Below are 22455 nucleotides of genomic sequence, written 5' to 3'. Positions count from 1 at the left end.
TCATTTGGTAAAGAAAGCCATTATGATAACTGTGATTCTGTCATATGATGCTTTTAGGCACCGCCACACTGGTTCTGGTTACTGGAACCATAAGACAGATACCGGAGGGAAGGGACCTCAGAGGGCACGCTGGCCGATCCACCGGTAGTGGGGTGTATGAGATCGGCACAGTGGCGACAACGGTGATCCTCCACCGCCCAGCTTAGCGACACTTCCCCTCCAGAGGCACTGTCGTAAAAAAAGAAAAAAAAAAACAGCAAACAAGCACAACCCCCAAATACAGCAACTAAAGGCAGCTACCTGCACGACTCCCAGGAAACCAGCCCCAGGTAAAATTAACGAGCCAAGGGGCTAAGTCTGCGCTTGCGCCAGGCCCATGTCTCGCCACGCGCACCTGCGCAGTCTCTGCAGGGGGCGGGGCGCTCTGCTGGACGGGTCTCCCAGTTTCTCCTTCACGCGCAGTGTGGGCGCAAAGTCTCGCGAGAGCTGGGGTTCTCGCGGGAACTGCATTCAAAAAGCCCTGGCGCTTACCCGGGAGCTGGCCGAGTGAATGGGCCGGCGTCTCTCTAGTGAAGTGGAATTAACGTCCACTAATCTGGACGGTCTGAAATTATTAGCCGCCAGTTGCCGCAGCAGGGGAGCGGGTGTGGAGAAAGGTAGGGACAAGGAGCTTGGTGGGAGGTGGGTGTGGAGAAGAGCGGTGGGAAGTGGAGAGGGTGAGCGGGCTCCAAGGAAACCTGGGGCTTGGTCTCGGCGGAGGCCTTTAGCTGAAACACCTTCCTCCCGGAACCCTGAGGTGTTATAAATTGGGTTTCGAGCCGGTCCCAATCTTCTGTTGGACCGTATTTCCGTTCTCGGAGCTTCTGGGTGGCTATGGAAGGGCGGGTTCTCTGTCTGGGCCCTAAAAATGATAACAGCCACTGGATCTGCGCTGCCCGGTAGGATCGCCACTAGCCACTCGTGGCAGCCGGGACTGAAACACTGCAAATGTAAAATACACACTGGATTTCAAAGATAGTGTTAGGGTGTGAAGTCCTTACGCGGGGGCGGGGGGGGGGGGAGAATTCCCAGACAGTGGTTAGGACATACAAAGGTAAAAGTTTATTTTCCTGAGAAAGAAAGAGTGGCCGCGACACACGCGCGGAGGAAGGAAATGTCGGGTGGTGAGGAAAGTTGCGTGGTGCTTTTAAAGAGTAGAAATGTTTTTTTTCTCTGCTTCGGGGGACTGATAACAAAAGCAGCTGTGAAGCTGCCGTGTTCGCCTTTTCTGTTTCTCACGTAGCAGATTGATACAGAAATTAGTTTCTTCTTTCTTCTTGATGGCGGGAGGCATCTGGTACTGTCTCTTCTTGAGGAAGCAGGGAAAGTTCTCACTCCTGTCCAGTCGGGAACTTTTTCAAGGCTGAAAAAAGAACTCAGAGATAACAAGTTAGGCCACACGGGTTTTAATTAAACAAAGGGTAGTTGTGTTGTGAGTTTATTTCCCTTAGTTTCTGTTTGATAGTCTGTTTTCCTCTGTTAGATAGGTTATTAGCGAGACCACCTTTCAGATAGAACACAAAAAGAGTAATATCTCTTTTGTTTTTATAATGACTATCAGTTGAAATGGTAATATTTCGGATGTATTTGATAAAATAAAATGTTTAAAATTAATTTTTCACGTGTTTTTACTTTTTTAAAAATGTAAAATATGGTCCCTAGAAAATTTAAAATCACGTAAATGATTATCGTTATATTTCTGTTGGACTGCACTCACTCCCTCAGCTGGGTGTCAAACTCTCCCCTGATTGCTTTCATCCATTATCTAATTTAATCTTCTCAACAACCCTATTAGGTGGGTGTTATTGTCCCTGTTTTATGGATGGTGAAACAAACCATTAAATATCTTGTCCATGTTCATGCAGCCGGTGAGTAGTGGAGGTGGATAAGAACTCAGGCAGCATGATTCCCAGAGTTTCCTTATCTCCTAAATGCTGTTTGTGAGTGGTAGGACAGAAAAGTGGTTGGAGCACCAGGCTTTGCAGCTAGATTCTGGTTCCCATCTCACTTGGCCACTTACTAGCTGATAACCTTAGACAAGTTACTTAACCTTTCTGTGCCTCAGTTTGCATGTGTGTAAAATGGAGGAAATACCTTCTACCTCATTGGGTTGTTGAGAGGATTGAATAAGATTATACAAAGTACCACAATGTCTGGCGCACATTGGCTGTAGTTATTCAAGGAAGGCTACTCTAGGTTGAGTAAGTTAACTTTTTGTCATCCATTAGATCTCTGCTGAAAAGTCACCTTCTCAGGGAAGTTGTTCTTGCCCTCCTACTTCCCCCCACCCCCCAGATTAGGATAGCTCCCCCTTGTTATAGGCTCAGGTAGCATACATTTCTCCCTCTTGAATTTATCACACTTGTAACTGTACAGTTTGATGTAATACCTTTCTACTAATAGACTGTAAGATTCAAAAAGACAGGAATATTGCTTTGGGTTACCACCGTATTACATACTCAGCATTAGTACAGTATCTGACACATAATAGGAATTCTAGCAAATCTTTTAAATGAATGAGAGTTAGTGTTTTGGCTTTCCTGGATATGCCTGGCTGGACTGTCTTGAGGTTAACACCATTTTTTCCTTTGGTAGATAGAGAGGACGATACACACTTAACTCGGGCTCATTAAGAAAATTAGATAAGATAATGTATTTGAAGCACTTGGCTTGGTAAATGGTAAATCCTCAAAAAATACAAATTATCATTAACAATGCAACAATTAGCCAACTGGCCCTACCATGTACGGGCTTTGAAAAGATCTTGCAGTTAGAGTGATAACTGCCAGCCTGGATAACCTAGGATACCCTTTTTTCTCTCTTAAAACTCTGTATCTCCTTCCTTGGCTTCATTTCAAAGACCTTACTTCCCAGTTCATTGATAAATTGAAGCAGTTAGAAACACACAGACTCCCATGTGTGATGCCTGCTTATCATCATTTCTACTCATGTTTTGCTTTACTTTAGATGACATACCCATGTTGCTGTCTAAAACCAGTTCCTCTACATTAAACCTCATCCTCTTTGTTCAGAGACATCACTTTAGCAGTTCTCCAATGTTTGTCATCAGTTTTTCTTCTCTGGATTTTTCCCATGGCCTACCTAAGAAAACACTTGTTCCTACTTCCTCTCCAGCTACTGCTCCATTTATCTGCTCTCCTTTGCAGCAAAATTATACTTACTATTGTCTCCTACCATTCTCAAACCCATTCCAGTCAGGCTTTGCCCCCTACCTGTATATCAAAACTGTTCTTGTGGTCACTAGTGACCTCCATGAATTCAAAGCCAATCACCAATTTTCTGTTCTTACCTTATTTGACTTAGCAGCAGCATTTGGCATGATTGTTCACTCCTACCTCCTTAATATATTTTGTTTACTGGCTTCTAAGACAACACCTAATTCTGATTTTCCTCCTACCTCACTGGTTACTACTAAATATACTTTGCTGTCTTCTTCCCTACTTAATAACAGGGTTCAGTCCTTTGTCCTTTTCTCTTTAGTTATGCTCATCCTCTAGTGATATCGAGTCTCAAGGACTTATGCTGATAACTCCCAAATTTATATCTCCAGCCCAGACTCCTCTCTTACTCTTATATCCAGCTGCTTACTTGACGTCTTTCATGCTCTAAATTTGAATTCCTTCTTTCCTGATGGTAACTCTGTTTTACTAGCTCAGGCCAGAAGCCTTGGGGGCATTTTTGAATTTTCTTTTTCACACATCCCACATTCCATTTGTCAGAAAATCATATTGACTTTACCTTCAAATTATATATAGAATCTGGCCATTTCTCACTGCCTCCTATACTACCACCCTAGTCTGAGTCATTGTCTCACATGGTCTCTCTGCTTCCAACCTTGTTGCCCTCTTTTCAACATAGCAGCCAAAATGATCCTTTTAAATTGTCAGATCCTCTACTCCAGTCTTTGGAATGACTTTCCATTTCACCCAGAGTTGAAGCCAGAGTCTTTATAATGGCCTGATTTGCCTATTTGCCCTATTGTCTGTGACCTAAATTCTATCTTGTTCACTCCTTGGGCCTTCTTCTGCCTTAGGGCTTTCCATAAGGAAGTATGCCTGGAACATTCTTCTCTTAAATAGTTGTATGGCTAATTCTCTCATTTTCTGCCTCCTAGTACACTAACCATCTCTTCATTCAGCTCCCTGATCCTATTGTGTTCTTTTTTCCATTTCTTCTTTCTAATATAATTTTTATGCTATTATATATTGTTGGTTTCTTCTCTTGGAATGTAAGTTTCATGAAGGAGGGATTTTTTGTCCATTTTGTTCCCTAATGAATCTGGAATGCCCAGAATGGAGCTTAGCATATAAGGCATTCAAGAAATACTTGTTCAGTGCATGACTACATGGACTTGAGACAGGGGGGAACATCTTAATAATGACCTGGTGGCTTTGAAGGCAAAGGTGACTTTGAGTCTGGCTTAAGAGGCTGGGGCCAAGTAAGAAAAAATAATGAGTAAGATTGAGTTAAAGTAGAATGTTTCCGTATATAACATTTAAGTCTTTGCTTGAAAATCTAGAACTAAAGCAGTGTCCTTTAATTGCTCTGAATGTGGTTTCTATTTTGCATCCTTATGAATACCTAGTAAAATATTAGTCTCTTTTCAAGAAAGCAGATTTATTATGTTCAAGAATTTAACACTGTTGTGAAAAATCATAGACCTGGTATTCCTTGCTTTACCTTATGAACCTTATTCAAAGCTGCCTTTCTATATTTTAAGTACCAGTGATGCTAATGTAAGTTTCTTGATTTTTTAAAATTCTCTTAACTTTGATTACATGGTACAATTATGAGACCAACTCTACCTTAACATTTAAGGAGGCTTAGCACACAACAGCTAAATAGTTTCCTGATGGTGAATTTTGTAGAAGCAAAATTAAATGTATTCTGCTCTGCTCTTTTTGATTTGGTCTCAAGTCAAGTAACAATATTGTTACAATTCTTGCTCTTGAAACAAAAATGCAAATTTGACTACAAGTTAAGAAAAAATGTTATGTGCATATGGTAGTATTATTGAGTGAATATATTTGTTCTATTGATATCATTGCATGGAGTTTTTTGTTTAAGCTTAAGTAGTTTTATTTCTTCTATTTACAGTAGGCTAAAAACAGGGAAAAAAATATGGAGCCAGATATAGTTACAAATCTTCGATGCAAGCTCAAAGAGGCTGAAGAAGAGCGACTAAAAGCTGCACAGTATGGTTTGCAACTAGTGGAGAGCCAAAATGAACTGCAGAATCAATTGGATAAATGTCATAATGAAATGATGACCATGACTGAGGTAGGACTTTGGACTTTTCTCTCTGTAAGAATGTGCTTAGCTATTGAAGATTTGTCTTGTTTAGCATTATTACTACTTTATTCTTTGAGGATTTTAGATCTAGTTCCTATCCACACCATCCCCATTAACAATGAACTAAATGAATTCCTGTTACTCTTTCCAACCCAGTGTGTTCTGAGTTTGAAAAATCAAGTTATGATTGCTCTTTTTACCACACTTACCACCAAATTTTGTTGTCTCCACTCTTCCTAGGTGATCGTACTTCTTTCAGACCTCTAAAAAACATCCAAATACCCCATGACACTACACCAAGCTCATAGTTCTTTCCTGAAGTCTAAGTTTGTGTGTTCAACTGCCCACTAATGGACATCTCAAATTAACATATACAGACAGAATAGTTGATTCCCTGTTCACTCACCAAATATTCTCTTACTATTTTTTTAACTTATTTAGTGAATATAATAGCATTCATTCAATTGCTTGAGCCAAAAATCTAGGAGTTTTTCCTCAATATCTTTCCCTAATTTTTTTTATTCATACATATTAGATGTACATATTTTGGGGGTACATGTGATAATTCATTACATTCATATAATCAAATCAGGATATTTGGGATATCTATCACCTTAAATATTTATCTTTTCTTTATGCTAGGAACATTTGAATTGTTCCTTTCTAGCTATTTTCAAATATACAATCAATTAATGGTCACCCTACTGATCTATCAAACACCGGTTCTTATTTTTTCTATCTAAGTGTATATTTGTACCCATTAATTAACTTGTCTTCATCTCCCAGTCCTCCCTACCCTTCCCAGGCCCTTATTTCTCACATCTAATTCATCAGTAAGTTCTAAGAACTTGCCCTAGGAGGTATCTATCTACACTACTGCCGCTCTAGTCTAGACCTCCATCATCTCTCCCTAGAGTGACTGCTGAGCCTTCCGACCAGGTTGCCTGCTTCCATTGTTGCTGTTCATGCCATATATCTTCACACAGTAGCCAAGTGGTCTTGCAAAAACACACAAAAGATTATGTCACCTTCTTGCTAAAAACCACACAACAGCTTTCGATTATATTTACGACAAAATCTGAGCTCCTTACTTGGGTTGGTAGATCCCTGTGTGATCTGATCCCTGCCAAACTTCTGATCTCATTTCAAACTGATTTCCCTTATTCTTGGCTGTACTAGTCCCACTTTATGGACATTACACTAGCTGTTGCCTTTTTCTGAGTTGTTCATCCCCCTTCTGCTCATAGATGGAATCCTCAAACTTCAAGTTTCAGTTAAATGTCACCTCAACAGAGAAGCCAACCCTGACTGTGTAATGTAAAGTTGCCATGATTGCCACTCTTTTAAATCTCCACTTACTAATTATCTCCAGATTATAAGCTCCTTGAGAGAGGGAATTTTGTCTGTCTTGTTCACTGCTGTATCCCTAATGCCTGGCACACAAATATTTATGGAAAGAATGAATGGACAAATCAGTTTAATTTAATAAATGCTCAGTATGTTTTTCCATGTAGTATTGTTCTGGACCAAGAATTCAGTACCAAGTCGTAAAGGCAAAGTAAAGATTACAGATCTCTCTAATAGTAGAAAATAACACTGTGTTATACTTAATCATTCTGAGTAATAACTCGTCAAATTGCAGTGTTATTTTAACAGTTTGCCGCCTTTGAAACTAGAATGGCTTTATGGGAAAATGGCTTAATGGGAGAATGATATGAATGTTTTGAGTCTTTTTTCCTTTAATTTAATTGAATTTTATTTTTAAAAGTTTGTTGAAGGAGTTCAAACATACCTTTTTTTTAAATCTGTAAACTTTAATATGAGTAAGCAAAAGTACTTTTAATTACTGCTTTGTCTCAGCACTGTATTCATTCTGGTAGACGTTTTGTGAACATCTCTCAGATGACTGACTACATTCTAAAAGTAAGGGCTAATTCAATATTTCTTTTTTCACCTTTTTTTTGTTTTTAACTACTTATTTTTTTCAGAGCTACAAGTAGAGTATCTCGTTATCAAACTAATAATTCTCAGTAGTAAAACTAAGTGCTAGTAACTCCTTTTTTTTTCCTAGCAGAGATTTCTTGATGTGTTGACATACCATGGAGCATTCTTTACTTCTTTGATAGGGCACAGAAACAGTTAGATATCTCAAGCATGGACTTCAACATAGTCTCAAAATACACCTCGCAGATTAAGACTGATTAGCTACAAAGTTATTCCAGGTTTAGCATGTGATTGTTACTTGGAAAGCAGCAAATGTGTGTGTGAAACAGAAACAAAACAGTTGAAGGTGAAAACTGATTGTATGTAATGGCTTTAAACAATTTTTTTGTAATTGAATTGTAATTGAACCTGTTTTCAGAATTATGAACAAGAAAAATATACTCTTCAGAGAGAAGTAGAACTCAAGAGTCGAATGTTGGAAAGTTTGAGCTGTGAATGTGAAGCTATTAAACAACAACAAAAAATAGACCTGGAGAAATTAGAAGAACAACTAAACAGAAGCCATGGACAGGAAGTGAATGAACTAAAAGATAAGGTTTGAATATCTGTGTATTTCAGAACAAAAATACTCCATGTTTATGCAGCCATCTATAAACTGTAGATGAAAAAGATTTTGCTATAAGTACCAGTTATGCAAAATAGCCAAGATCAAGGTCTGCATTATCCTAATATTGGGAGTGGGAACACTGAGACACAGGAGTTTACCTAAGGGACTTGTGTAAATAATATTATACTAATCAAATAGCTATTTAATTTTAGTAACTGGATATTTGTGATGAAGTTTTATTAATAGTTTGTTTAGTGACCAGCATGGCCTCCTTGGATAGTACAAGTCCCCTTGCAGAAAGACTAGGCCTTTACTGCAGCTAGTGGTATGCTTTGTAATTCTGTGAACCAAGCCAGTAGTTTCTTATAAATTGATGGACATTAGAAATTGTACTTCATAATTTGTTTACTGAAGATTAATATATATGATCCAATTCTCACAATAACTCTGTAAGGAAGATACCGTATAATATGAGAGAGCCAATGTCTAGACAGATTGAGCAAATTGGACACAATTAGAGCTAGAAATTGTCAGTCAAGATTTGAACTGAGGCTGTCTGAGTCCAAAGGCTACGTTACTTGAATGACCATGCTTAGTCTAACAACATGTTATAATAATACTAGCTCCATTTTTCAAACATAAATGCAATGATTGGTTAGTGATCATCCATTCCCTTTTGGTACTTTCAACTACGCAGTGCTTTCAGGTTGCTTCTAAGGAATCTAGAACCTTTATTCTTTGTGTATAGTCTGTGCTCTAATTTTTCCAGACACCTCTCTACCAAAACTCACCTGACTTTTCTCCTGTCTTCGCAGAAGCCTGTTTTCCAATTTTTAGTTTTTTGTGTGGCATCTTTTTTCTATTTCTGTGTACCACATATTACTTAATTTCTCATTAAGTTAACTCTTTTTAAATGTTTTCTCATTTTTAAGTAGTGATATCAATGACATTACATATTTAAGCTGGTTTATTTTTTCTAATGTGCAGTAAAACAAATACAACTAAATATGCTTTTGTGTAATACATGGAATCATCTTGCATACCACTCTGGCAGATAGTGATCCAGCTTGTCTGAAACTAATCTAAGACACTAATGACTGGTAATGATGTATTCTTTTTTTTCCTCTGGATATTATTTTCATTTTAGCAGTAGCTTTCATTATATAGGGGAAAAAAAGGGGCTAAGGCAAGGCCAATTATAGAGATGGCTTTTTTAGGTAGAGCAAAGAGTAAGTTAGTCAAATATTTTTAGTTTTACTGATGTTCTCAAATCACTTGTGCTAAAATTTGGTGTTTTATTCCATATCTTTTTTTCCTCTTATTTCTCAAATTTAATCTACCAACAAGTTCTAAGAACTTGACCTACAAAACATCCGTCTACCCTACTGCCACTATTCTAGACCTCCATCATCTTTCCCCTTGACTACTACTGTAGCCCTCTAATCAGGTTGCCTGCTTTCATCGTGTCTGTTCATGCCATTCATTTCTTCACACAGAGGCCGAGTGGTCAGCAACACAGTGCCTTCAGGTTGCTTCCAAGGAATACAGACCTACTCTGATTAGTTGTATGGATTATTTCTATGTTTATAAGATAAGGTATGTCACTATCTATTAAAAGATGCCTAGCCTTGGACAAATAGGAAACTCCAGTAGTCTCATTATGCAGTAAGTTTGGGTCAATCATTGATGTTTTTCAGAAAGAAAATACTTTTATAAAGTATTTTTATCAGACTCTTTTTTTCTTTGCTTTAGATAGAAAAATTAAAAGTAGAATTAGATGAAGCTAGGCTTAGTGAAAAGCAGCTGAAGCACCAAGTAGATCATCAAAAGGAACTCCTGTCTTATAAATCAGAGGAACTACGGACAATGTCTGAGCGCGTTCACGAGAGCATGTCTTCAGAGATGCTGGCTCTTCAAATTGAACTGACAGAAACGGAGAGTATGAAGGTAATTTTTATGGCATGTGTTTCTCAGGGTTTTTTTTTTTTCTTTTATATTTTTACACGTACTAATTCTTAAGAGCTAGTTTGGAGTTTGAATTATTTCTTGACGTAGTAACATTCATCTAGCTAAATGTTTTGTGGAGGTTTTAGGTGTATTACTTCATAACACAGTTTTAGATTTTACCTTTAAATTAATGAAACCTTTGGAAGAATTTAGAGGTATGTACTCTGATCCTAGTTTGTGTTATAAAATGTTGGTGCAGCAGAAGTCGAGATGCATGTGAACATGGTTTTTTCATGGCAGGCTAAGGTTAATTAAAAATTAAAGCTTTAAATTTATAGGTGGAAAAAGGTGGTCTCTAAATACTTTTATTTTGTTCCCTGCTAAAAGATTTAGCAATTTTTATTATTTTAATATACACCTGACAACCTTTGACTAGTTCATTAGTTTTAATTTTGGATGTGAACCACTATGGATAGACAAACTGAGCAGCTGCTGAATGAAAGATTATTCAAGAGAATTTTCTCTTTTTAAATTCCTGTTGAATAGGCTGCCCTCAAAGAAGAAGTGAATGAACTACAATACAGACAAGAACAGCTAGAATGTCTGAATACTAACTTAATGCGCCAGGTGGACCGGCTCAAAGAAGAAAAAGAAGAGCGAGAAAAAGAAGCAGTTTCTTACTGTAATGCCCTGGAGGTATTATGATTAGAATAACATTGTCTTTTTCAATTTATAATAAGTTGTTTTCTTAGTAATCTAATCTCTATTAGCTAAACTGTTTTCTTTTGAATTTAGAAAGCTCGTGTAGCAAGTCAAGATCTTCAGGTACAGTTGGACCAGGCACTCCAGCGAGACTTGGATCCCAATAGTAAAGGCAACTCTTTGTTTGCAGAGGTACTTATAAGTATTCTAATGATTAAATTGGCATTTCATTTACTACAAGAACAATTAAACATGTTAATATTTTCTAGGTGGAAGATCAAAGGGCCGCAATGGAACGTCAGTTTATCAGTATGAAAGTCAAGTATCAGTCGCTAAAGAAGCAGAATGTATTTAATAGAGAACAGATGCAAAGAATGAAGGTATAGAGTTATCACTATAAATGGCTTATTAAGCCTACTTTGTGTCAGCATTACATGTACACATATATCAAAGAAATCATCTTTTCCTGCAAAGAGTGTATTTATATAGTTATTTCTAGAACTGTGATTTCAAAAAAATGTTTTTAAATTAATCAAAAGATCCATTTATATTTTTTAAAAGTTAATCTTGGAATAAAGATTTAGTAATAGTGTATTTAGCAACTATTGATTTTTTTTGTTTGTTTTAGTGTTTACTCACTAGGCTTGCCAGGGAGGTATAAATCTTTCTTTGTAGATGGGGGAAAAAATCAAAGTATTTCTTGCTCTTGGCCTGATGTCCCTCTAAGTATAGCCCTAGGGTTCCTACTTCAGCTAAAACTAACTCCCTCACCATTCCTCTGCTTTCTCACAAAGGCTTATTAGAGAGTGAAATTTAGATTATTCAGGGTCCCCTTTCCTTGTCACTCCTCAAGACAAGTATAGAGGCCTTTTTAATTTCCAGGGTTTTCTTGGTCATCTTTCTAGTCAAATAAGAGGTTACAGAAAACCATGTGGAAGATAGAAAGATTCCAATGTTCTACCAATCTGTAGAATCCTGATCCCTCATCTATTGTGCCTAGCTCTCCTGGGGTAGTACTTGGAATCTGCAAATCTTCCCTTCTTCTCTTCAGGATGGTGAATTTTATTAAAAAAAGAAAAGAAAAGGTAGGGAAAGGTCAGGGATTAAACTTGGGAGTTAGATGAATTTGGGATTGAATCATAATTCTGTCACTTGCTAGCTCTGACCTTGGACAGGTTTTCAGAGCGTCAGTTAACTTCATTTATAAAGTGGAGATGATAGAACCTACCTCTTAGAATTGTCCTAGAGTTAAATGAAAGTATAGTAAAATACTTACATGGTACTTGGCAAATGAGTAATTGTTTAATAAACAATATCTGTGAGTTTTATCTCTAAGGATTTCTAGACAGTGCTGCTAGGTTTACTGAGATTCTCCTCCCTTTCTGGGAATGATTTCTTTGTAGATTTTCTCACATTTACTCTGTTTTCTTACAGTATCTGTTGGGTTACTACCCTTAGTCTCCCAATGTTCTGTGATGACCCAGACTATCTTTAGAGACTAGAAGCATTCTGAATCTTCTTAGGCTAACTCCTCCCATCTGAAACAGGAACAAAAAGGATATCCTTAAAAATGTTAAAAGTCATCATTCTCCCTAATTCTTAAACATACCTGTAACCTCATATCATTGCTTACTCGAAACTGTATTTAAACTAGTTGATGCTTTTTATAACTCCAGAAATTTTTGAAGGCAGAAAGAAATACGAGGTTTAGAGTCTAGTTAATTTCCTTCTGATTGCTGTGCAACTCCAGATTTAGGTGGAGTCATAATTAGGTAAGTCGAGTGCCACTCTAAAAAAAACAAAAACATGGTACATTGAGGATTGCCCTGATAGAATGCCTTTTACTTTCCATCCTTGTCATTTTTAAATCTCACATTTGTGACTGTTAGTAGCTTAATAATTTTCCCCCTTAATTGAAGTTAATCAAAATTTTTGAGGAACCACATCAGGCCCTAATGAGTAATATGCAACATTTGGCCAGACTTATTTACCAGTTAAGGTGATGTGCTTTCAGACCACAGCCACGTAGTTCAATTTCATGTTTCACAAAAGTACAAATAATTATGCTATAGACTTCAGTTATCATTCATAAAGTCAAAATAAATATTAATATTCAAATGTTATATCTGTAATAAAACTTACTGATATATCTTTTTAAATTATTAGACTAAGAAATAGTTAATTACTTTAGTTTCCAACATGAGTTCCAAGTAATATAATATAAAATATAAATTGCATCAAAAATAGGGTTATCAAAATCTTCCACTCAATTTTATAAGAAGGGATAATTTTATCTTTCTAGTTACAAATCGCCACATTGCTACAAATGAAAGGGTCTCAGACTGAATTTGAGCAGCAAGAACGGTTGCTTGCCATGTTGGAGCAGAAGAATGGTGAAATAAAACATCTTTTAGGAGAAATTAGAAATCTGGAGAAATTTAAGGTATGTGTTACACTTTTTAAAAAAAATGCAACCAAATTTTGTTTTGAATTTGGTTTGTATTTTATGTTAAAAATGTCTTTTTTTTTTTTTTTACCTTAAATGAGTTTATTATATAATTCACTTTCAGTGTCAGTTGCTTGACCCAATATTTAAATTTTTTTTTCTGGTCTCTTTTTGCTTTTCAGTATTTTTTACTGTTGCTTCTTTTAGTAGAGCCAAACTAACCTACTGCATTTTTGTTGTTACTGTCTGATTTTTGTGTGTAAGCATCCATATCTTCAGTAAACAACTCAATGAGTGTTAACATATAAGTACCCGCTTGTAATTATCACCCAGATCATGATCTAGAACATTTCTAGCACTGCAGAAAGGCTCTGTCCAATCCCTTTTTAGTACCCCCACCTCCTTTGTATCTGCAACACATATACAAATACTCTTGAACTTCATATAAGTGAAATCATTTAGTATATACTTTTGTTTCTGTGTTCCAGTCAACATTGTGTCAATGATATTTCTTCCTCTTGATGCATGTTAATCAGGAATTATTTTTCAATGCTGCCCACATTATATGACAACTGGTATTCATGGTAGAAGTCCTAGTAAACTCCTAAGTTTGTTTTATTTTGAAATAAATTCAGACTTGAGAAAAGTTGTAAAAGTATTCTTATTATATACCCTTCCCCGAGATTCCCCAGTTGTCAATGTTTACACATTTGCTTCATTGCTTTCTCTTTTCTCTTTGTATGTATATATTTTTTAAACATCTGAGAGTAACTTGGAAACCATATGTCTTTTTACCCAAGAGTACCTCATGTTATCGTTCTCTTGCATAATCACACTATAATAATTAAAATCAGGAAATTAACATTGATACAAATTAAATCATACTATTAGCTAAGCTACTTTTCACATTTTATTAATTACCACTAATATCCTTTAGACCAAAACAAAACAAAACAAAAAAACAAATGCTTTCAGTTTTAGTGTCCAGTCCAGGATCACGTGTTGTATTTAATTGTCAAGACTCTTCAGTCTCCCTTAATCTGTAACAGTTTCTTAGTCTTTATCTGTCATAACCTTGACATTTTTGAATAGCACAGGCAGTTACTTTGATTGTCCTTCATTTTGGGTTTTTCTGATGTGATTAGATTCAAGTTGTGTCTTTGAGACAGGAATACTACAGGAGTAAAATTATAGCCTTCTCAGTGCATCACACTCAGGGACACATGATATCTGTTTGTGTCAATATAGGTAATACTAACCTTGATTGCTTGGTTAAAGTTTTGTCTGCCAGGTTTCTCCACTGTAAAGTTATAATTTTTCCTTTTGTAATTAATTTTTCCTTTGTAATTCATCTCCCAATGAATACCTTAGGAGATGCTTTGAGACTAAATAAATGCCTGTTTCTCCTTATACTTGAACATCCATTGATGATTCTTGCCTAAAACAGATAATAATACTGTGATGATTGCCAAATGATAATTCCGTCATTTCTTCTACATTTATTAGTTGGAATTCTAATAAAGGGATGGGAAACAACATTCTTCCTTATTTATCCATTCATTTATTTATATCATCATAGCCTCATGGATTCTTATTTTATCCATTATAATCCATTACTTTCTTTATTTACTCTCATATTCACATTGTCCCAAATTTGGCCAGTAGGGACACTCCCTTACTCTCTGGCACATAATTCTTTGAGTACTTCCTTACTTTATGTCACAACAAAGTATTCCTAGTTCACTGCCCCAGCCCTGGAATCAGCATTTCTGCAAGGAGCACTGGTTTCTTTTAGTGGAGACTGGTGTTTAGAAACCAACATCTGGGCACTGGGTGTGTTCATTGCTTCTACAGTGCTATCACTTCTAGACCTTCTCTGCAGACAGGACCAAGAGTACATGTTTGTATATTTATGTGTGTGTGTGTGTACATATATATGTATTTCTAATTATGAGTGAGGTTGATCATGTTTTCATATGTGTGCTTGTGTGTGCATATGTCGAAGAATTCACCCATGTTTTTGACTAGTACCTGTATGGTTTCACTTTTTTCATTTAGAAACACAATCCCTACTGAAGTTTACTTTATGGGTGATTTGAGGTGTAAATCTAATTTTATCTTCTTCCGAATAACTAGGCAGTTGTCCCAGCATCTGGACATTTTGTTAAAAAGTCAGTCTTGGACCCAGTGACTTGAGATGCTACCCTTAGCATATATCAAGTGTCCATGTATACTTGAGTCTATTTCTAGTTTTTCTATTCTGTTCCACTGGTCTGCTTCTCTGTGTGTCAGTACCACACTGTTTTAATTATTGAGGTTTTGGAGGATGTTTTGTCTGTTAGGGCTATTTCCCCACCATAGCTTTTCTTTTTCAGTGTTCTCCTGGCTACTCTTACACATTTGTTTTTCTCTACGAATAACTTGTCTAGTACCAAAAAAGCTTGTTGGTATTTTTATTAGAATTGCATTAAATTTAGAATTTTATAAATTAACTTAGGAAGCATTAATACCTTCTCATTAACATCCTAGGGACCTAAAGTTTATAAATGACAAATTTTTGTAAATGTTTATAACCTCTTAGGTATTCTAAATTGTAGCCATTAGTGTGTCATAAAATTTTAAGTTTCATAACTTTATTTCTCTCTTATAAAAACCGTTAAAGGGCTGCAATTTTGGTTAAGTTCACAGTACATCAGTTGGCAGGTGTATGTAGTCCACCAGTGGGCTTACTGCTATATTTTGAAAATTATGGCCTTAAATCAGGGGACTTTTCTTTACAGTCTCTGAAATTTTTTTTGCAAGTTTTTAAGCAGATTTACCTTTTTCCCCCCCAGACAAATGAGTTTCCATCAGAATCTCAGATGAGGGACTCCAAAATAACTTTAAGAATCTCCTCTTTTTTTCATATTTTTCCAATGTGTGACTTTAACATAAAGGCCAGAATTCAACTCAGCAAGCATTTATTTATTCCATTTTTAAAATCCAAGAGAGGGAAAATAGGATATAGCTGTGGTTAGACCATAGGCTTTGGAGTCAGATCTGGGTTTAGGTTCTCTCTTCTCAATTTATTTCTCTGTGGTGTCTTGAGTCAGTTTTCCTGTCCGTAAGAGAGGAATACTAATTCTTTCACTTATTTCAGAAGGCAGATGAGTTAAATGGATAGTTCTTAGCATAGTGCCTGCCAAATGATAAGTATTCAATAAGTGGGGGTACTGTTATTAATAAACATACACTAACCTAATTTAAGTAAGAATTTTTGCGGTTTTTTTAGAATTTATATGAAAATATGGAATCTAAGCCTTCAGCCAGCTCTGGTGCTCTGGAAGATAACACCTATTATACAGATTTACTTCAGATAAAACTTGATAACTTAAAGTAAGTGTCTGGGTTAGTGGATGGAAAGATGGAGACTTTGCACTTGCTTATAATAGTAGTAGGAGTGACTAAAAATTTTTGTTTTGAAATTGCCAAAAGAAAATTCCAGAAAAGAAAGGCAACAAAAATATTTTATTCAAGATATAATAATTACTGATTATTGAAGAAAAAATACTTTTAACGAATAGTTGAATGTTTTTGTGTTTAGATTTTTATATTGGTAAATGAAAAGAACTTTAACAGAAAATGTTCTTATAATAGAAATTTTTCAAGAATAAATATTATATAATGTAAGACTTAAAGGAATTTATACATGAGTAAATTTGAAAAAGAATATTTCCCCCTTTGTTCATTTCCTTTAAAGAATGCATGGAGTTTTTTCAGGGTGGGGGTGGGGACAATACTATTGACAAAGCTTATTTTAATTGTTTATTATTTCTTTGTTACTAAAACACTAGAGAAATATATTTTAACTATGAGTTCAAATATGCAATAAAATATTTATAACACTACATTTATATTGAATATTACTTTAATAATTCTTGGTTCTCCTTTTTTATTATTACAGCAAAGAAAATGAAAGCACTAAAGGGGAATTGTCCATACAGCGAATGAAAGCATTATTTGAGAGCCAACGGGCTCTGGATATTGAACGAAAACTTTTTGAAAATGAAAGATGCCTCCAGCTTTCAGAAAGTGAAAATATGAAACTGAGAGCTAAACTAGATGAATTAAAACTGAAGTATGAACCTGAAGGTGTGTATTTCTCACATATTTTTGTCTTTTAAATCATGAATAATTCTGAGAAATTATATCAAATTTTTTTCTTACTATAGTTTTAATCAAATGCCATTGCAAACTCATTTGTGGTTATGGATATATAATTAATAAAGCAATTTTACTGCTGTAAAATATGTAGGAAAATTCAAAGAGAACTGGTATACATGAATGTAATATACTTTTTGGATAACTAAATTCATCATAGAAACTTGACATTTGAGACTTTTCCATTTAAGATTTATGTCATACCAAGGAGCTTAATTTTGTTGAAGCAGCTAATGTTTGGGAACTATACTAGTTAGGACTGTTTCTAGAAAACCTAAAATAATGGGGATGTCAACAAGATAGATGTTTAATTCCTCCCCCTGATGAAAGCCTGGAGGAGGCATTCCAGGCCTGGTGAATCACTCCACTGTCAGGATTCAGGCTTCTTATGTCTTGTTGGTCTGCTGCCTTCCCATTGAGCAGAATTGAGTCTTGTGGCCTTACTTGCCTACAGGAAAGGCTGGGAAGTACAGTCTTGATTCTCAGAGACCATGTCCCCACCTGAATAATGACAATTCTTTTATTAAGGAAAAATAAGATAGATATGAGGCAACATCTAATAGGTCTGATCACTGACATAGAAAATAGTCTAACCATACAATCTCTGCATGTTATTCACAACAAAGAGTAAATTTTACTGTATGTAAATTAAAAAATAAAAGGCCAAATGTAAAGAAGTCTGAGAATGTGATGATTCTAAAACACCTTCCCAAAATGTGTTGTTACATGTTTTAGGTTAAGGATTCTCAACCAGTGTTTGCCCCTATACTCTTCACATGCCTAACTCTCTCTTCATTATTGTCTCAGTGAACCACAGTGATTACTCAACAATACTGGGGAGGTTGTCAGAAATAGGAAGGTTTTTATACGATGTTAAAAGGCTTTTCTTTCTCTCATTCTTTTTCTCTTGCCTGATTCTAATAGACTATGCTGATTAAGAATCATCCGTTATGAATTTCAAAGGTCTATTAAACTGAACACAGCAAAGAGATAGGAGGCAGGGTTTTGAGTTTCATGATGTGGGTTTAAGAGAAAGGGGAAATGATGATCTAAAAGCAACAGTGTAGAGCAAAACCACCAACCTTTCCTACCATGGTTCCTTGGACTCCACTGACATTTTGATTTTGAAAATGAAATACACATTGATATGGGGGTAGGGAAGCGATATTAGAGCAGTTAATCCAGTGAATGTATATATGACTTGCATAGGGGATAGAATGATGTTAGACCAGGAAGATAGAAGGCCATTGCTGATGAGACACGGTGTGGTTGGCCTAGAGAGGTCTTCGTAGTAAAAGTAGTCAGATTCTGAATATATGTTGTAAGTGGGAATAATAGACATAAATTACCAATATGCAGAGAGTTTGACCTTTTCCTATCATTTAATCCTTACAGCACATAATGCTGAGTGAAGCGGGTGCTTTTAATCCCCATTTTACAGATAAAGAAAATGAGGCTTAGATTAAATATTAATAATTCCTCATGCTCACCCAGCTGCTAAGTACTAGTACTAGAATTTGAACCTGGACTCTTTGCCTTTGGGGTCTCATCTCAACACTGAGATTTTAATGAACTCCCACCCCCTTTATCAAAATACTAGAGGAGAGTATTTAAGTGTTTATTCCTAGAGCCAAATATATTGATTACTAAGCAAAAATTTATAAATAAACTTTAAAAGATATGGTTTATAGAATCCATGATAATAAAGAATAAAAAATAGAAATAATACATTTCAGGAAGGAGATGAGTAGATTTTAAAAGAATGGAAAAAAGGTAAAGAAGCATATAAATAACTAGTTCTGCTGTCTTATGTTGATTGTGTCTTTGTTTTCTTTCACTGACTGGATCTTTTTTATGGTTTTTATTCTCAGAGACAACTGAAGTACCTGTACTCAAAAAGAGGCGTGAGGTGCTGCCTGTGGATGTAACCACCTCTAAAGATGGATGTGCCAACAACAGTGTTGTCGCAGAAGTTGATGGATTACCGCTTCAGAAAGAGGAGACACAGTCCTGTCCTAACAATTTAGAAAATAACAGCTTGCAGTTAGAAAAATCGATTTCTATAAACACACCACTAGTCAATCTCCTTCCTCACAAAAATCTGCCCATGGATGTGCCATTAAGGAAGGAAAAGAAATGTGTGAAACTCATAGGAGTTCCAGCTGACTCTGAAGCCTTAAATGAAAGAAGTGGAAACACCCCCGACTCTCCCAGGTCAGTGTCCTCTTTTCTGCAAGGCAACCAGCAGACCTCTCCGTCTCTCCTCTCTAGCTGTATTAACTGTGCTATCTATTTCTTTGTCTATTTTCTTAGTATTGCATGCAGCGTAATCCCCCAGTTTCATCTGCCTGCCTTTAACTTTTCCAAAACTTTCAGAAAGACTAAAATGATTGCAAGGGGAAAGGATTCTTGAATAAAGGAACCATTTTAAAAGCTACACATTTCTGTGTTATGAAACATATCACAGTCTATCCATCTCTGAATGTTTTGTCAGTTTGAATAAATGTGCTGTTATTTTTCTCCTGGTTCAAGAGTGGCCATGAAAGAAAAATTAACTTACCTTCTTAAAGGTACTCTTACAGTAGTCTTAAGAAATTTCAGCCCTCTAGAAAAGTTAGGTGAAATTTTTATGGCTTTTGAAATTGTTTATCCTAAGCCTTCAAGAATGGTCTTTGAGACATATTTTGACATTTTAAAATGTCAAAGCTAATTCATTTTCATTGTTTCCAAAGCTTGAAAGTCTCCAGTTTCTGCATAATTGAGTTTTTGACTAAAAGAAGTGTCAGACATGTGTGCCTGAAGGAATTAATGTTCCAAGGGACTTGTCCTTTAAAAAAATAAAAATAATGGAGGTCAGAAGGTAAGAGAAAGTGAGTAGAAGGGGAAGGTAGGTAACAGTGGCTGAGGCTAGGATTCCAAATGTGCACAATAGGACCAAGAGTGGGGTAGGAAAAGAAGTATATGAGGAAAATGGAGAAAGTAAAAGAAAGATGAAAGATGTAGGATGTCTGCATGCAATGGGATGATAGATGCATTTATAATAAATGTCTTTAAATATTTAAAAAAGTAAGGATATTGCTGTGATGGTAGCTGGCTTGGATTGTCTCCTATGAAATGCTATCTTTGAGATGCTACTAGGGCTACATGAGTGGAAGAGGAGTACAAAATAAGACATTTTACTAATGTGCATTTGAGTAGAAAGAGTATGATACAGCCCACCTTATGTAAATGGGCTTCCTATGTTTTATCTGATTTCTCTTCAAGTCTTCAGTGCTACTAAATGTAGTATTCAACAAAGAAAGCACTTCAATGATATTTAGCTGCTATTATTATTATAAGGAAGAGTAATTTATTACTCTCCTTGAATTTTCATATAATGTTACAACCTGCAAGTTACATAAAATTAAAGCCTGATACTGTTAAGGAAAAGTAACTGCAAATGAATGATATCTGCCACATACACATGATTCTAAATAGTTCTGAAATGAATTCAGTGGGTTATGCCTGTTTATATGTGATTCGTTGTGTGAATGTGCTATAGCAGTATGTATTTCTGCAGGTGATTTCCGGACTTGATTAGCACCAACCTTGCTATCTGTGTGGTCTTCATTTCTTTTTCTGCCTCTTTTTGCTTGATAAAAATTACTTAAGCAATGTATGTAGCTATTGTTTGACTCAAGTAGCACGTTGGAAATTTTTTGTCTTGCTAGTTAAGCAAAAACAAATAAAATACCACAAAACATTTGTTTTTGTGTGTGTGAGTCCATCTGCTAACTTAAGATGTTTCAAACCTTTTGTTTCCTACATGCTTAACTTAGACACACAATCCTAAGATAATTTTGGAATAATAAATATGGGTTTTATTGGGAACTTCGCTATTGCATACTTTAGAAATTTAATTGATGCATTTGTTACAAAGAATCTTTACAGTGCTGTTTAAATATCTCCACTGTTTATTTTTTCTAAAACAATTATTCTGCTAGTTGAAACTCAATTTTTTTAAATTTGAGACAAATACACATCTATTTATGCAGCCTACGATTCCATGTTATTTTTATCTTGCGCTTAGCCTTCTGTATGTCATGTTAACATTAAAATATTGCCCTAGCATTTTAATTTTTGTGTTAGGTGTGTTTATCATTGTAGGCACCCTATCATGTTTTAATTCTTTTGTTTTTTAGAGATAGGATCTTGCTCTGTCACTGGAGTGCGGTGGCGTGATCACAGCTAACTGCAGCCTCAAACTCTTTGGCTCAGGCAATCCTCCCACCTCAGCCTGGCATGCTACAGGCATGTGCCATCACACCCAGCTAATTTTTTAATTTTTTGTAGAGACAGGATCATACTGTGTTGCCCAGGCTAGTTTTGAACTCCTGACTTCAAGCGTTCTTCCCACCCCAGCCTCCCAAAGTGCTGGGATTACGGAGTGAGCCATTGCACTTGACCTTAATTCTTTAAGTTAGGCCTTGCCATGACCTTTACTGGCCTTAAAGATGTTCAAAAGTATAAACTTTTGAAATATTGAGCCTATTGATAGTAAAAGTTTCTTTTAGAGAGTCAGTGACTTAGTATTTTTCATGGTATTAGAGTAAACTATAATTTTGTTCCTTGCATACATAAAAACATATATTACCATGCCTCATTGGAGGCCTGTTAAACTAGGAGTTTGTTTCTTTAATTTTTCTTAACCACATTTGAATTCAGAGTGGATGCTTTAATGCCTGTAGGTTAGCTGCTGAATCAAAGCGTCAAACAGAAGTTAAAGAAGGGAAAGAAACTGCAAGCAAATTGGAAAAGGAAATTTGTAAGAAATCACACCCAATTCTATACGTCTCTTCCAAATCAACTCCAGAGACCCAGTGCCCTCAACAGTAAAGACTTTTCTTTCATAAGAGTATGGTACCACTTGCCCAAAAGGTTGCTGTGGTGCTTAATTAAGATTATCCCACCTTCTGGGTTATTTATATCTGTTCATTGTGCCAGGACCTGGCATTTTTATGTTCCTTTCAGCACATGTTCAAAATTTGATTGTGATTCTAACCTGGAGAGTTCCTTAAGTGATGACCCTTCATGGAGCTTCTATTGCAGTGAATAAACTATTAACTGAAAGAAAATGCTATAATTAATATATATTTGCTGCATTGTATTTGAATTTTTTAAGTGATGTAAACCCTTGAGTAACCTACCTCCAGTTCCATATGTTTGAGAAGAGAACATTAAAATCAGTAACTATTATATTTTCCTACTACTTTTTTTA

The 22455-nt window shown here is 35.9% G+C and overlaps 1 protein-coding gene across 4 annotated transcripts; it reads left to right on the top strand.

Moving 5' to 3' along the window:
* The first annotated feature begins 495 nt into the window (after positions 1–495).
* On the top strand, positions 496–22312 carry SPDL1 (spindle apparatus coiled-coil protein 1). Of its 4 annotated transcripts, none has more exons than XM_045551205.1 (12): positions 496–656; positions 5158–5340; positions 7715–7891; positions 9656–9850; positions 10397–10546; positions 10646–10744; positions 10822–10932; positions 12855–12995; positions 16270–16373; positions 16942–17129; positions 19070–19412; positions 21926–22312. In XM_045551205.1, exons 2-12 carry the CDS (start codon positions 5182–5184, stop codon positions 22071–22073), a joined length of 1815 nt encoding a protein of 604 aa, XP_045407161.1. In that variant the 5' UTR covers positions 496–656; positions 5158–5181; the 3' UTR covers positions 22074–22312. The 4 variants fall into 4 exon arrangements, with proteins under 4 accessions (XP_045407161.1, XP_045407162.1, XP_045407159.1 ...); XM_045551206.1 differs by having other exon boundaries at positions 21931–22022; XM_045551203.1 differs by lacking the exon at positions 21926–22312 and having other exon boundaries at positions 19070–20875.
* The last annotated feature ends 143 nt before the right edge of the window (positions 22313–22455 follow it).

This window comes from Lemur catta, chromosome 5 (genome assembly GCF_020740605.2).
Source record: "Lemur catta isolate mLemCat1 chromosome 5, mLemCat1.pri, whole genome shotgun sequence".
NCBI lineage: Eukaryota > Metazoa > Chordata > Mammalia > Primates > Lemuridae > Lemur > Lemur catta.
The sequence above is the reverse complement of the archived record's forward strand: the minus strand, read 5'-3'. Positions and strand labels throughout refer to the sequence as shown.